The sequence below is a fragment of the Anser cygnoides genome, chromosome 3 (genome assembly GCF_040182565.1).
Source record: "Anser cygnoides isolate HZ-2024a breed goose chromosome 3, Taihu_goose_T2T_genome, whole genome shotgun sequence".
In the NCBI taxonomy this organism is placed as follows: Eukaryota; Metazoa; Chordata; class Aves; order Anseriformes; family Anatidae; genus Anser; species Anser cygnoides.
In genome coordinates this window covers 86,895,800-86,908,919 of record NC_089875.1, presented here as the reverse complement: position 1 = coordinate 86,908,919, position 13,120 = coordinate 86,895,800, and the positions used below count along the sequence as shown (strand labels likewise).

General features: G+C 43.3%; 1 protein-coding gene across 1 annotated transcript; it reads left to right on the top strand.

Annotated features, from left to right (window-relative positions):
• The first annotated feature begins 9,043 nt into the window (after nucleotides 1-9,043).
• LOC125180733 (nuclear receptor subfamily 0 group B member 2-like) lies at nucleotides 9,044-12,459 on the top strand. The gene is made up of 2 exons (XM_066995506.1): nucleotides 9,044-9,148; nucleotides 9,213-12,459. Exons 1-2 carry the CDS (start codon nucleotides 9,044-9,046, stop codon nucleotides 9,882-9,884), a joined length of 777 nt encoding a protein of 258 aa, XP_066851607.1. The 3' UTR covers nucleotides 9,885-12,459.
• The last annotated feature ends 661 nt before the right edge of the window (nucleotides 12,460-13,120 follow it).

Below are 13,120 nucleotides of genomic sequence, written 5' to 3'. Positions count from 1 at the left end.
GCGAACAGAATCAGTGCTGGGCTCACCCCTAAGGGCCCCAGCTGGCAGGCCATGAGGCGAAGCATGAGGAGAAACGATTTTGAGTCTCAAACCTACCACTGCCCCTATGACAAGCTGCAGGGGCTCTCGGAGCCTCTGCTTCACTTTCTGTGTGCTATGCCTAATTGTACACAAATTCAGCTGTCTAAAATGCAAGGGTGACGTTGCTTTTATGTTTGCTATTATTATTTGTGTCCTCATTGAGGGCCTTATTTTTCTCAGTGACTCTTCTCTTCCAGCGCTCCTCTGCAGCAGATGAAATTTCAGACGGATAAAAGGCTTTAGTTAATTCAGTAGAGCCAGCCTGAGTCAACAGGACTGCTCATGCTTAAATTCAATGATATGCAAAGGAAATTTTTTAATGATTTTCGTCAGTTTGGCTGAGTGACGTGAGTCTAACAGGATGGGGAAAATGAATGCCTGTTGTCATTGGATCAGTTGCTTGCTCCCTAAATATTTTCTGTTTTGCATAGATCCTCTGAGACCTTAGCTTTACTGAGTGAGGCTGGTGACCAGGTTTTGAGGTTTGGTGCTGTCGGTCATGCTGATGAGTGCTGCAGCAGCAGCCTGAAATGGTCTCAGTTGTGTGAGTCAGGGTGAAGAGCAACTCACTGCCTCTACGGCCCCTGAAAATACGTGGGGTGGCAGCTGACTTTCATTAGCTGTTTGGGGAAGGAATACTGGTAGAAATAATTACGTAGCTTTCTGCGGAGAGAACAAAGGTGTCTCACCCTCTGTGTTCCCATGCCTGGTCTCAGTGGGAGGAGGCTGTACAGGGACCTCCAGCATCCTGTTTGCTCTGTGGTACCTGGGCTGTCTCTGGCTTCGTGTGGTTCAAATCAGCACATGGTTTGCAAGCTCTGCAGGTCGTTGTCATTATCCCATCCCAGATAATCAACTGTTGTTCTGCAGAGAGTTCAGAATTAAGAACTGTGACTACATACTTCAGGACCATTTATGGGACACCATTTTAATACAGATTGTCATATTTATCAAATGAAAGTGGTTCCCATCCATCAGGATATAAGAGAAGACTATTTAACAGTTCAAAAATGATTTTTTTTTTTTTTGGGTGGGGGGGTGGAGAGCAATATTTCTACCCACCTGTAGGCTTATTCAACCTGACTGAAATCTCTCCATAGTGTGGAAGATAGGGATGAAGGTGTGAAGGACTTTGTCAATAAATTTAGGTGGAGATAAATGGATTGCTTTCTTTTTTTTTTTTCTTTTTTTCTTTTTTCCTCCTTTTTTCCTCTGTCTCTGTCTGTTGTGAATATAAGCAGGGAAATCAGAATTACACCACTGGAGAGAGATGCAGCAAGGGATCACCCATAGGTGATGATAGCTGGAGAAAGCTGCCCCTGGGCTTTCTCTCAAGACTTGCCTAAAACACAGCAAAGCATATGCTATAACCTGATCAAAGAGGACTGCTTGTGCTTAAATACAGGTATGTGTAAATCATGGCTTTTCGCTTTTTAAACTTTGTTGTCTTCGCAAAGGGGATTATTAAGGGCCTGGTTTCACGGAGGGTGAAGTAAAGACAAAATCAAAGCAATCCTACTTGAGGTTTGGTATGAAATGGTACCGACTGCAGAGTAGTTTTATAATATAAACATCATCAAATTAGATCAAAGATTAATGTTTTACATTAATTTTACTTGTTGCATAAACAAGATGGAATTACTTGTGTGTTTGTGTTTGAAACAGCATGTTTAGCACACACATGCTAAATTGTGTTGGATCCCAATTAAGGGTTAACTACAGTCAGATGTCATATTGTCTCTTATCAGTTGTTTTCTGTCTGTGAAGTCAGCCTGCATATAATTCTCTGTCCTTGGATTTTGCTATTACATCTGGGTAGTTTGGTTTAACTTTTGATGGTCAGAGTGAAAACAAACAATAGACTTCTGGAAATCATTGTCAGATCAAGAGTCACTGGGTTCATTCATGCAAGTACCAGTCAAGTCAACATCCTACTGATAGCTAATCCGTTTGCACACGTAGGGACTCAAAAGTGTACTGGGATCTGTCAAATGGTGGACGCAGAAAGAAAGTGTCAAAATTACAAGGATTGAGCAAGGCTTCATAGCACCCTGTAAACAGGGGAATATTTTTCCATCAGTACTGTACTTGCTAGATATTTGTATTGCAAGAAATAGCGGGTGTTACATGGACATGAAGGTATATCCTAGCAAGTATATTGGAAATGATGATATGGTAATCAGCATTAATCTGTTTTCCATTTTTTAATTTCACATCTAGATGTTCTGTATTCAGGGGAGAAAGGAGATAGAATGTACCTGTAAGTTGGTAGAGCATGTTTACTTTTTGTATTCATTTGTTTTGTGGTAGCTCCAAAGAAGCTCAGAGTCCAGCTGTTTTACACATTTTAAAAACACCCAGCAACAGAAAGGCACACAAAAGTGAAGACAGAATAGAAAGGGCAGTAGAGGACATTTGATTATAAAGGAATGTTGTACAAATTTTGATATCTTCATATGTCATTGTTTGTTTCAGCATTCTGAATGATAATATCAGCTATCCTCAGCAAAGGCACATCCAAAACAAACTGTTCATAGCGTGGTTTTCTGTGGACATCGGTGTTAGAAAAAGCTTTATTAGAAGAGATGAATTATTTTTCTGTTAGAAAGGAAAATAAAAGAAAAGCAAGAAAAAAAACCACAACCAAACAAAACACACACACACACACACACAAAACAAACAAGGATCCCCCCATGCTCTTAACTTTTTTGGCCTTCAGATTAAAACTTTCTTAGTTAACTCTTAGCTCAGACAGTGAAGTGGTAATTTCTAATAATGAACAACAATAATCAGTATTGGTATCTTTTTCTAAGAATTTTCCTTTGTTTGTTTGTTCGCTTTACTCCCTCATTTTTTTTCTATCTTCTCCACGTGTTTAGATTTTGGTGTTGGGATTTAATGTGTAACAGAGTGCATGAAGACATCACTCTTAATCTCTTGCTGTTATCCTTTTTGCTACCAAAGTGGCTGTGTGACCATGTGGCATCTGAATCATTTTCACGTGTTTACTGCAAATGCCAGAAGTGCAATTAAAAGGGAACTGTAACACTACATTGCTACTGCACCGTGGAAATCATTTACTTTGATCACATCAGTACTTGTGCACATACTCTTCTGTCAAAACACCCTTGGTAATATTTCTGAGAACCGAGTCTGATCTTCCAAAGACCTCTTCCTCTCCCGTTATTATGATTATTTAGTGGGGTGCTATTTCCTGTCTTCTACTTGTTTTTTTTCTGTTCTATTTGTCCTGGAAACAACTTTTTGTTTGTGAACAGTTTTGATGTTATATTAGCAATTTTCTAATCCTCCATACACACTGAAACACAAATTCAAGCAGCAGCTGAGAAAGGCTGGCTAATGAAACAGCTGAGCCTCTGCTTGGTGTTCTTCAAACCACAGTTTGCTGTGGATACATGAATTTAGAAAGAAAGATCTTTCAAAAATATTTACATATTTCAAAAATATATAAATGCTGATGCCCATGGCACTCTTTATATTTTCTAAATTACTTGCTGTAACTTTAGTAGATATTAAAGTGAAAACTTCTTGTTTTCACATTTTGAGTAAAAACATTTTTTTTTTAAATCATTTGTTTTGACTCAAATTATTTGCTCCAGATTTTGGGAGATTAAAGTTGACATTTGAAGTCACAATAAACTGGACGTCTTGCGCTGATCATTCCTGAAGAGGAAAATGTGTGTGAAATGAAATTTTTCACAGGTTTGTTTTCTACTAGGTGTTTTATTCCTATACTGAGAAAGAAATCCATGCTTTGCCATAGTTTGTAGCTTATTGGTAAAGTAACATCAGCGTGCATGATAGCAAGCAGAGAAGATGCGAATGCCGTCCTTCCAAACATTGCTTTTGCTACTGAGTGAGTTGCAGTCTCTGGTTTCAATGCTCAGCGTAACTTCAGGGTGAACAAAATCACCGGCAGCTGCCCCGTGTCGGGAAGTGCTGCTGTCACCTGCCTGTGAGATGGAGCAGGCGGGGGAGCTGGAGCAGGATCTTACCCCCCAGCCTCCCTCCACAGGTTCTGGCACATGTAAAAGTAACGCAGGGTGTTATTAGTCAAGTTAACATGCAACAGAAATCATTACTACTGCCGTAACTGTACTTTTGCTGCAGATGTTCTTTGCTGTGACAATCTTACTCTGGATTTCAGTACTTGAAATTTGTTTTCCTAGTCTTAGTATTCTGGTTATCAGAAGGCTGACTGTAGAGGCTCATGTATGGAGCCACATCACATCTTCCTTCACATTTTTGTCAGGGCAACCTATTCCCAAAGGACCAGAAAAAAAGTTGGCAGACCCTTATTGGTCTTCAGTGGTGCCAGTTAGGTACAAGTGTAACTGGTTGAGTATTGGTTGTGTGTAGTATCAGAGAATCTCTAAAATCTGAAGTAATTCAAGCTCGTACCGTTGAAGATGTGCTTAGACTTGGATGTATAGCTTTTGCAAAGATGTTTAAGCTCCAAAAGTGGATTGGGTTTTGGTACTCCTCTCAGTTGCAGGGATTCCCCAGATACGCTGGTCCCCTGATGTGGTGGGTCTGTCCCTGCCCCTTTGGGAAATCGTGAGGGAATAGATCTGCAACAAGAGCCTTCCACTGCAGCATCAGAGCTGCTCCCAGACTTGTTTCACATCAGACGGGAAACCATCTGTGAGAAAAAGGAGCGGGTATCTCCTTGGCAGGGGTGTGGTGGAAGACAGTCACAGCAAGCAAGGCGGGGAGATCAAAGACAGGGAGAAGAAATGGGGCTCTGCTGGGGAAACTGTGGTGAGGAAATGTCTGATGGAGAATCTCTTTGGGGCTGGAGATTTGTACGTGCAGGCTCTGTGAGATAATCAGTAACTGATTACGAAGAATCCAACCCAAACAATGTAGAATTTTCTATCAGCTTAAGTAGCCTGAGCTACTGATCAGAAAATCCCAGTTTTGAGACAGAGATGCTTTTTTTTTTTTTCCCTTCTCTATTAATAGATAGATATTTCATGTAAGAGTTATTGATGCAGAAATTATCCTATAGCAAACAGTCTGGGAAGTTTGGGCATGTTTTTTTTTTCTTTTATCAGAGGGAAAACTCAATGCATCAGTCCTATACCCCAGTAGAAGTTACTCTCACCTTGTTTATTTCAAAATAAAATTAAAGTACTTAGGATTTATTTTGTTGGACCACAGATTACTTGTTAAAACCTTGTTCATTTTGTCATGAGATAAATAAAATGTGTAAAGACAAGTCTGAATATTTATACCATATATCTAATCTGCCCTCTCACCTTTTCTAGCTAATAGGTAGTGTTTATGGCGATGCTAATCACTGGGCTAGGCATTTATCTTCAATGATATAAGATAGATTTCAGTTTAATATGATAGTGGGCTCCATACTGTGTTAAAAAAGCTTTTCTCTACCACTGTTTCTAGCTTTCAAGCCTGCTGTTCAGCAGGGGAGAGGGCTGCTGGGATAAGTCACCTTTTCAGTGTCCCTCTGAAGATGGCATTGACAGCCAGGAGCACTTCCTAACTTTGCTTTTTCAAATCTGTGCCCATGCTCTACTTTGCTTTCCCTCATTTTGCATTTGCTGAGCCATAACAAGCGGTCTATCTACTTATATTTAAAATGACAGGTGGTGCCTGCCCCGGTGCTGATAAGGGTGACTGTACAAACTCTGTCTCCTTGCTGGGGGAGCTGCAGTAAAATGTCTGGCACTGTCTGGTGTGAGGTCATTTCTCGTGTATTTTATAATCTCCCTCCCCCACCCCTGCCAGGCATGCCCCTATAAAGGTTAACCAATTTTTCTAGCATGCAAAAAGCAAAGGATTTATGTTGGACAGCTTAAGGCCTATCACGTCTCCAGATTCATGCCCTTCTCCGTGAGCTGCTTCAAACAACACCTTGCCTTTAAACTGGGGAGAAATGCCTCAATAGCAGCAAGTGCACTGTGGCATGCGTAGGGCCAGAGCCATGACGATATTATTTTTTTTTAAGATGTACAAGAGCAAGAAGACACCAAACCCAGTGACTGTCATTTGATCAGGTTTTGTCTCACGTTCAGCATCCACAGAGCCGCTTGCTGCCTGCCCAGGCTGATGTTCACGTGGCTTTAGGTTGGATATTAGGAAGAACTTCTTTACTGAAAGGGTCGTTAGGCATTGGAATGGGCTGCCCAGGGAGGTGGTTGAGTCACCATCCCTGGAGGTCTTTAAAAGACGTTTAGATGTAGCCCTTAGTGATACGGTTTAGTGGAGGACTTGTTAGTGTTAGGTCAGAGGTTGGACTCGGTGATCTTGGAGGTCTCTTCCAACCTAGATGATTCTGTGATTCTGTGATTCAAGGGCAGACTGCATGAGAAGCACTCTGGTTCAGCTGCAAAAAACTGAAGGCAAGGAAAGTACTGAGAGGTGTGGTGCATGTCTTACTTTCTTCCTGAAGCACTCATGTTTGGCAGCTGCCAGGGTAAAAATACCAGACGATGTAGTCCTTAAGCTCCTGTATTATCTGAAAAAGTCTCTTCAGCCTTCTAGATATTCTATTAGGCAAATTAAAACTAGGGGCTAAGGGCCAAAAACACTACATGCCTTATACTTTTGGTCCCAACAACATCTTTAAGAATGTGATTAAGTCCCTGGATATTTAGTAGCAACAAACATCCCTCAGCTCCTGCTGACAGTGCTGCTCAGAGAGCATAAAGCCTGCTCGCCGTGGGAAGCCAGGCTCAGCAGGCAATTACTACAAACCTGAGAAATCCAGGGATTTTAGGAAAAACCTTGCATTGCCTGTGAACCGCCCAAACAACGAAGATGAAGAGCTATATTAAACTCACTCCTGTCTACAGCAGAGTAGAGATGAGCAAAGCAACATTCATCACGGGGCAGGTGGAGAAGGCAGCCTGGCTCGGAGCAGGACAGTTCCCAGTGATGGTGTGAATATCCACAAGCTGTCTGCAGCAATTTTGTGTGTGGAGTTGTTAGGGAACATTTTTTTTCTTGTCCAAACAGCAGCACTTGTGCCCGAGTAGCAATTCTGATGTTTGCAGAGAGAATCTGGTGGAAGCACATAATTGTGTGTATCTCACTGTCTGAAAAACAGATTGATAAATGCAAAACAGAAAAAATAACACTGGCATGAGCTGTTCTCAAACTATCATGCTAGAAACAGCTAAAAGACAAAAAAACATGGGGATTTCTGATATCAGAAATTATTGCTACAGGAAGACTGTATATGCTTGAAATCTAGGTGCATGTGTCTTCCAGACTGTTCTGTTGGTAAGGTTTATAAGAGAATAACTGTTGTCTAATTTATGAGCATCAAGATAAATGTATCTGCTGGTCCTCTACATTTGAGAAAATCAGATCACACAGATGCTTCATTTAATTCAGTTTTGAAGTGGGACCGCTACAATTGCCTTCAACTACAACCCAGGAGTAGTTCAAAACTCTAAGTAATTGTTCTCATATAAAAAGCTGAAGATGTGTCTTTAGCAGTCGTACTGTGGCAGTAACCTTTACTCTGTATTTTTTTGGTAAACAATCATAAAACTATTAAAATGTACCAGGAATTCCTGTTAGAAAGACCCTGTTTGCTTCTGCCTCTTAGAACTAACTGCTATCAAAGGAAATCAACTATGATAAATTGATATATAGAAAAGGTATCCAATGCCGCATGTTACTGGATATCAGGGCTCTGAATATAACTGATGCAGATCTTAGAAGAAAAAAAAAAAAGTAGGAAAGGATCTAATTTAATCTGGGGTAGAATTTTAATAAGGACAATTAATAGGAACTGTGAAATGATGAAGTGAACCATGATGATGAAAGGAGGGTGAACTGTGAAATGATGCTCTTTTCAAATGGAGTCAATTTTTTTTCCCTTTGGAATCAGAGAAGGAATGGGGTTTATCAGAGCTTGCTTTCCTACCTTGATTACTTACACAGCGCAATACAATATTCACAGGCAATTAGCGGAGAGAACTTTTCACAAACAAACTCTGTGTAAGAATGGTTTTAGCAAGCTCATTCCCTGTTTCTAGTACAGCTGCTAGCCAATCTTTAACTCATGCAGAGCCCAAGATTGCATTAACCCTGCAACTAGAGTTCATTGAACTAAACCTCAGCCCGGCTGGAGTTTTGTAGTGAGGACAAGAACGGGACAGCCTGGGGACCTCTGTTGCCATGCCATTTAAGCTAAGAGTTAATGAGCTCTTTGATAGGACACCAGCGGCCAACAGAAGAGAGCTACCGAACAGATGGAGAGCTGGACAAGCTCTTGGAGCTGTGGCTTTTCATGTTTGCTTTCCTGGGAGGCACACTAAGAGCCTAGATGGCAGCAATACACAAACATTGCGCTTCGTGGAAAACCTTGGTACCTCCTCCCCATATCAGAGCAGCCAAGAGTGTGCAAAGTAGCAAAAACTTGAGGGACGAATTTCTTCTTATTGAGTTCCTGCCATTTAATGGTCACTGATGTAGACTGAATAGTCTGTGCAATGCTAGCGTTCAGCTTGTCCTTTGCTAGAAAAGCTCAGACATGCTAGAGTATGAATTGCCATTTTGCTCTCTTTCTTCATCAGCTTTATTTCCACAGCATGTATGAAAAATACTTAATTGCTCGGCAAGTCAGGGAGAAGTCTGCACGTTCAGTGTTTGGAGCTATCTTATACAATGACCTACAGCACCTGACATTCTCTGAAGTCCCTCTCAAACCTCCAGGAACATGAAGTAATTCGTATACGTGAGATTTACATCCCTGGGGCTTTCATCTGTGAGCTCCTTGACATTGGATCGCATCCTGTAAGCTACAGCGTGAAGTACTGAGCCTGCTAAGTGCCCGATGAAAAATAATTGTACGCATCCACAGCATCTTCAGGTAGGTCCTTTTAAGAAAAAAAATAAAAACATCCACTTTGAGTGCATGGAGGGGAAAACCCAGTGCTGCTGCGGGGTTGTGGCAGCCCGCGCGATGCTGCCGGCAGCGTGCAGCCCCACCTGGCTGGGCTGCGGGCAGGAGCGGCCGGGGGCAAACAAGTTCAAGGGAGCATTACAGACTGGGTCACATTGCTTCTGTGTATAAAAAGAGCACAAAGCCTCGCTGTTGGGCAGAAATGCTTTCCTGGGCTGTGGGAGCATAGCCCTGTGCCTGCTGTTTGCTGCCACGGGGGGTGCACCTGCAGCCCGTGGCCGGCTCTAAGGCTGGGGAGAGCCCGGCTGAGAAATCTGGGGGGTGTCAGTGCGAGACGAGCCATGCCGAGAGCATCCTGTACCAGATCCGTAAGGAAGAGCATCAAAATGAGGCCAAACGGCACCAGCAGTGTCATGGACCTCACCACTCCACAGCAAGAAGCCATTGCGCTTGTGTGGATGAAAGCAGAGTTGTCCTGAAAACGCCAGGAGCCACGTGCAGCACAGCTTCTGGAGTGCTCCTGAAGACGTTAACTTTTGTTAGGAGCTTGCCTTCTTTTTATCATGTGCCGTGGGAGGATCGGTTTGTCCTCATACAGCAGAACTGGGCCCCTCTTTTTGTCCTGGGCCTGGCACAAGAAAGGATGGATTTTGACCTGCGAGAGGTTTTGGGCCCCAGTTTATTGAAAAAAATCCTCCTCAATCAATCTTCAACAGCTAGCAATGAACCGGGCAGCGCATCCCTGGGAACGTCCTTAGCAGAAGTTCAGAAGATTAAGAATTTATTGTGGAAATTTTGGGACCTGGACATAAGCGCAAGAGAATACGCCTATCTCAGAGGAATTATTCTTTTCCATTCTGTTAAGTTCTCCTGGAAATTACACAGCTGGTTATGTGCCTAGGAGGACATTTGGCATTTTCATTTATGTATAGACAAATGTTTAGTTTTACTCTTTTTTCTATGAATATAGCTAAATGTTCTCAAAATCTACATCCCGCAAGTTAACGATTTTCTTCCTGAAGCAGTTTATTTAGGTTTCTTAGATGTGGGCAGCAGGTCACCCACTGTAAGCTAAAACAGATTTTATTAAGTCGTAAGAAGTTAACTGTGCCATTTCAGGCTGATTTTCAGTTCATAAGTAATACATCAGCCTCATCCCTGGTGCAGGGAAGGAGGGATGGTACCTGGGTGTGTGTCGTGAATGTCACACTCGTGTGATAAAGACCCCCTTTGTAGCAAGAGCACTGGGGAAGATAAACCAACCTACATCATCTGAGCATCATTAATGAGGCAAAAATACACAGTGCTGAGGTCGCAGGGCTTTGGGTTGTTCATTTATTTATCCTTTGGGTACGTCTGCCCGCAAAACCTGGGACAGCAGTCAGGGAGCAGGCTCGGACCAGCGCTTGCATCCTTTTGCTTCTGGTGCCAAGCTGAGCCTCTTTTAGGAAGGAAGGTTGCTCAGGTCAGCACCACTGAGGCGGTGACTCATTCAAACTGAGCTCCGAGTCTTCTAAAGTAAATGGAAAGTCTTATTGCCTCCAGCCTGCCCTGGCTCGGGTCCCTGACTCCCTCCACAGCCATCCCTGCTGCTGGCTGTGCTGTCAGCGGCGTGCTGTACTTGGGGCTACACCAAAAGGATGCTTGAAGGCTTCAGTTGTTCCACGGTATTTCTTGCGGTGAACGGCTTATAGGCCGCTCAAAGGCTGTAGTGGCTTTGTATTTATTTCCAATAGGGTTCAGGTTCTGATGCTTCGTGCGTAATGTCAACCAGATGGTTTGAGCGCCTGTGCTGCAGCAGCAAACCAGTGGAATTCGTTTCAGCGCAAGTTGTTTTCTCAAATTTTCACAATAAAATCAGGCTGCTTTATCCAGTGTGATGAGAAGAGGATAAATCCCTCATCTGCAGAGGCTTACGCAGTTTAATGAGCAGACATTTCTATTATCTCTGTGGATAAAATTTAATTTTCACTTAATGAAGGAGAAAGCAGTGGCAGCAGCAGTGTTACACTCTGGATCCGTGCCTTCTGCCGACTGCTGATTCCCTGGAGGCCCAGCAGTCCTTCATGCTGTCTGCAGAGACAGCCGAGAGCTTCAGGAAGAAGCCCTGGCTCTCAAGTGGGTGACTCTGGGCTGAAGCAGCTGCCTGGGGCTTTTCCACAGCCCAAACTGCCCTTCTCCTACCTGCTTTGCTGCAAACAAATTTGGACAGCTGTTGTTTCACAGTTATTCTTAACGTTTTTTTGAACACTTTCCACCAGGCTCAGAAAATGTCTTCTGCATACATGCAGCACATTTTCAGCAGGCCTCTTAGTTTTGGCTTGATGTTTGGCCAAATCTTAATATTTTGCAGGCCTCAGTTCCAAGAGGATTTCAGGCAGTCGATAGCAACGACAATGCTAAATCCTTCCTGGATCACGGAGTACCTTGTGTACTCCTGCTCAGTGTGGTTTATTTCCTTCTAGGACCACTGAAACTGGACAGGGCAAAGGGAAAGGACCAGGCATGGAGCAGTCCAGAGCTGGGTTATGAGTTAGAGTTCAAGAAGGTGCCCAGAAGTGTGGCTGTAGCAGCACAGCAAGGCCAGTGTTTGGGCAAGAAACATGAAAAACAAGCACAGCAGGGCTTTCTCTGTGCCTATGCAATCTCTTGGGGCATACAGATTGTGCTTACTGTCACAAAAAATCCCTTTGGAGAAAGGGTGGTAGCAGGCAGCGCGGGGGGTGGGCCCTCATGCTACAGCATAGTTTCCTCGGGATGATTAGGCAGCAGAAACACTAGGCTGTAAAGATAATCCCAGCCCGCCTTCTCTTTCAAGACAGAGGTAGCAATGACTCAGACCCTTGGAGAGAGTGGTGAGGAACGATCCAGGAAATAAGATATTGCTCTTCCTTAGCTCAGTACCTTCAGAAAGGTCAGCGTGTGCTCAGGCAAAGGGCCCAGCTGCAAGGTCTCCTCTAGGATGCAGGTAAGAGGAAGAGGAAGGAGCAGGTAGTCCTGTCCCACCGGGCATCAACGGCACGGCACGAGGTGAAAGTGCTCTTCTTGCTTCTGACAACTGTCTGAAAAGCAACTGCACTGTGAGGAGATGGGAACTGTGAAAAATATTGCTGCTGTGTAACTCCATCGGGGCTGCAAGAGGACTTTTGTTATAAAAGATGCTCCTCAGAGGGTTGCAGGTCAGCTGGGAACACGCTTGACTGAATATTATTACAACAGATCTCAGAACAAGTTTCTCATTACCTGCAAGTTAAAAAAGTGTTTGATTACATATAAAAGAAGTCCAAATGGGAAAATTGAGCAGATTTGAAGGGATATACCAATTGGAATTTCATCCTGAATACACAACATCCTGACAACTTCCTTTCCATGAAAACTCCAGCACTTGGCACCCTTCTCACAGCCTGCAGCTAGTGGTACTCCTGGGGGACTTTTCCAAACCCTTTATTTCTGGCTAGCCTGCTTGCAGGCTTTGTGGAAGCTTCTTCTCCTCTGGCAGTGATGTCTAGGGAAAAGAGAATTGCTGAAAAAGGGCAGCCAGCTACAGACTGAAAAAAACAACCAGGTTGTTTTTGCCCTACTGCAGAGCAGGAAGGCAGAACCTCCCACACAACTGAACGATCCTGCATGTCCCAGTCTAAGCCATTGAGACCCCATCCCAGGCAGGTGTGGAGTCACTCACTGTATGAGATGCTACATGGCCCTGAGGATAGGACAAAAAAAGAGGTGGGAGGCAGGGGAGGCAGAAGTCAGCACTTGGGGATTCAAGGCTCAAGGCCACGACTCTGTAAGGCAACAGGCACCATCACTTGCTGAATCCTAATTTATTGAGTGTTTAAAGTTAAGCCTGTGCATCAGCATAGTGCATAGACTGGGCCAAGGGGGCTCTTCAGTCTGTCTGTGCACTAATTTAAGTTGTTAAGCATACATACTATCTACACAAATGGTAAAAATAGTTAGTACTTGAAATTACTAAATTCAACGACAGCATCAAATGTTATGCCCCTGTATAGAGACAGTATCTCTTCTTACTTGCTGTGTTTTAAAATTGTCATTGTCTGTGATGTAGCCTTGATCCAGCAAAGAAAACAGGTATGACTGAAAGTGATGGATGATATCTAAACAGAAAGCATGTTC

Bases quoted from the DNA above. Each gene is read 5' to 3' on its own strand.
- LOC125180733 (XM_066995506.1), top strand. From the start codon at position 9,044: ATGCTGCCGGCAGCGTGCAGCCCCACCTGGCTGGGCTGCGGGCAGGAG. The intron at 9,149-9,212 runs GTATAAAAAGAG...GTGGGAGCATAG, and splicing joins CTGGGTCACATTGCTTCTGT to CCCTGTGCCTGCTGTTTGCT.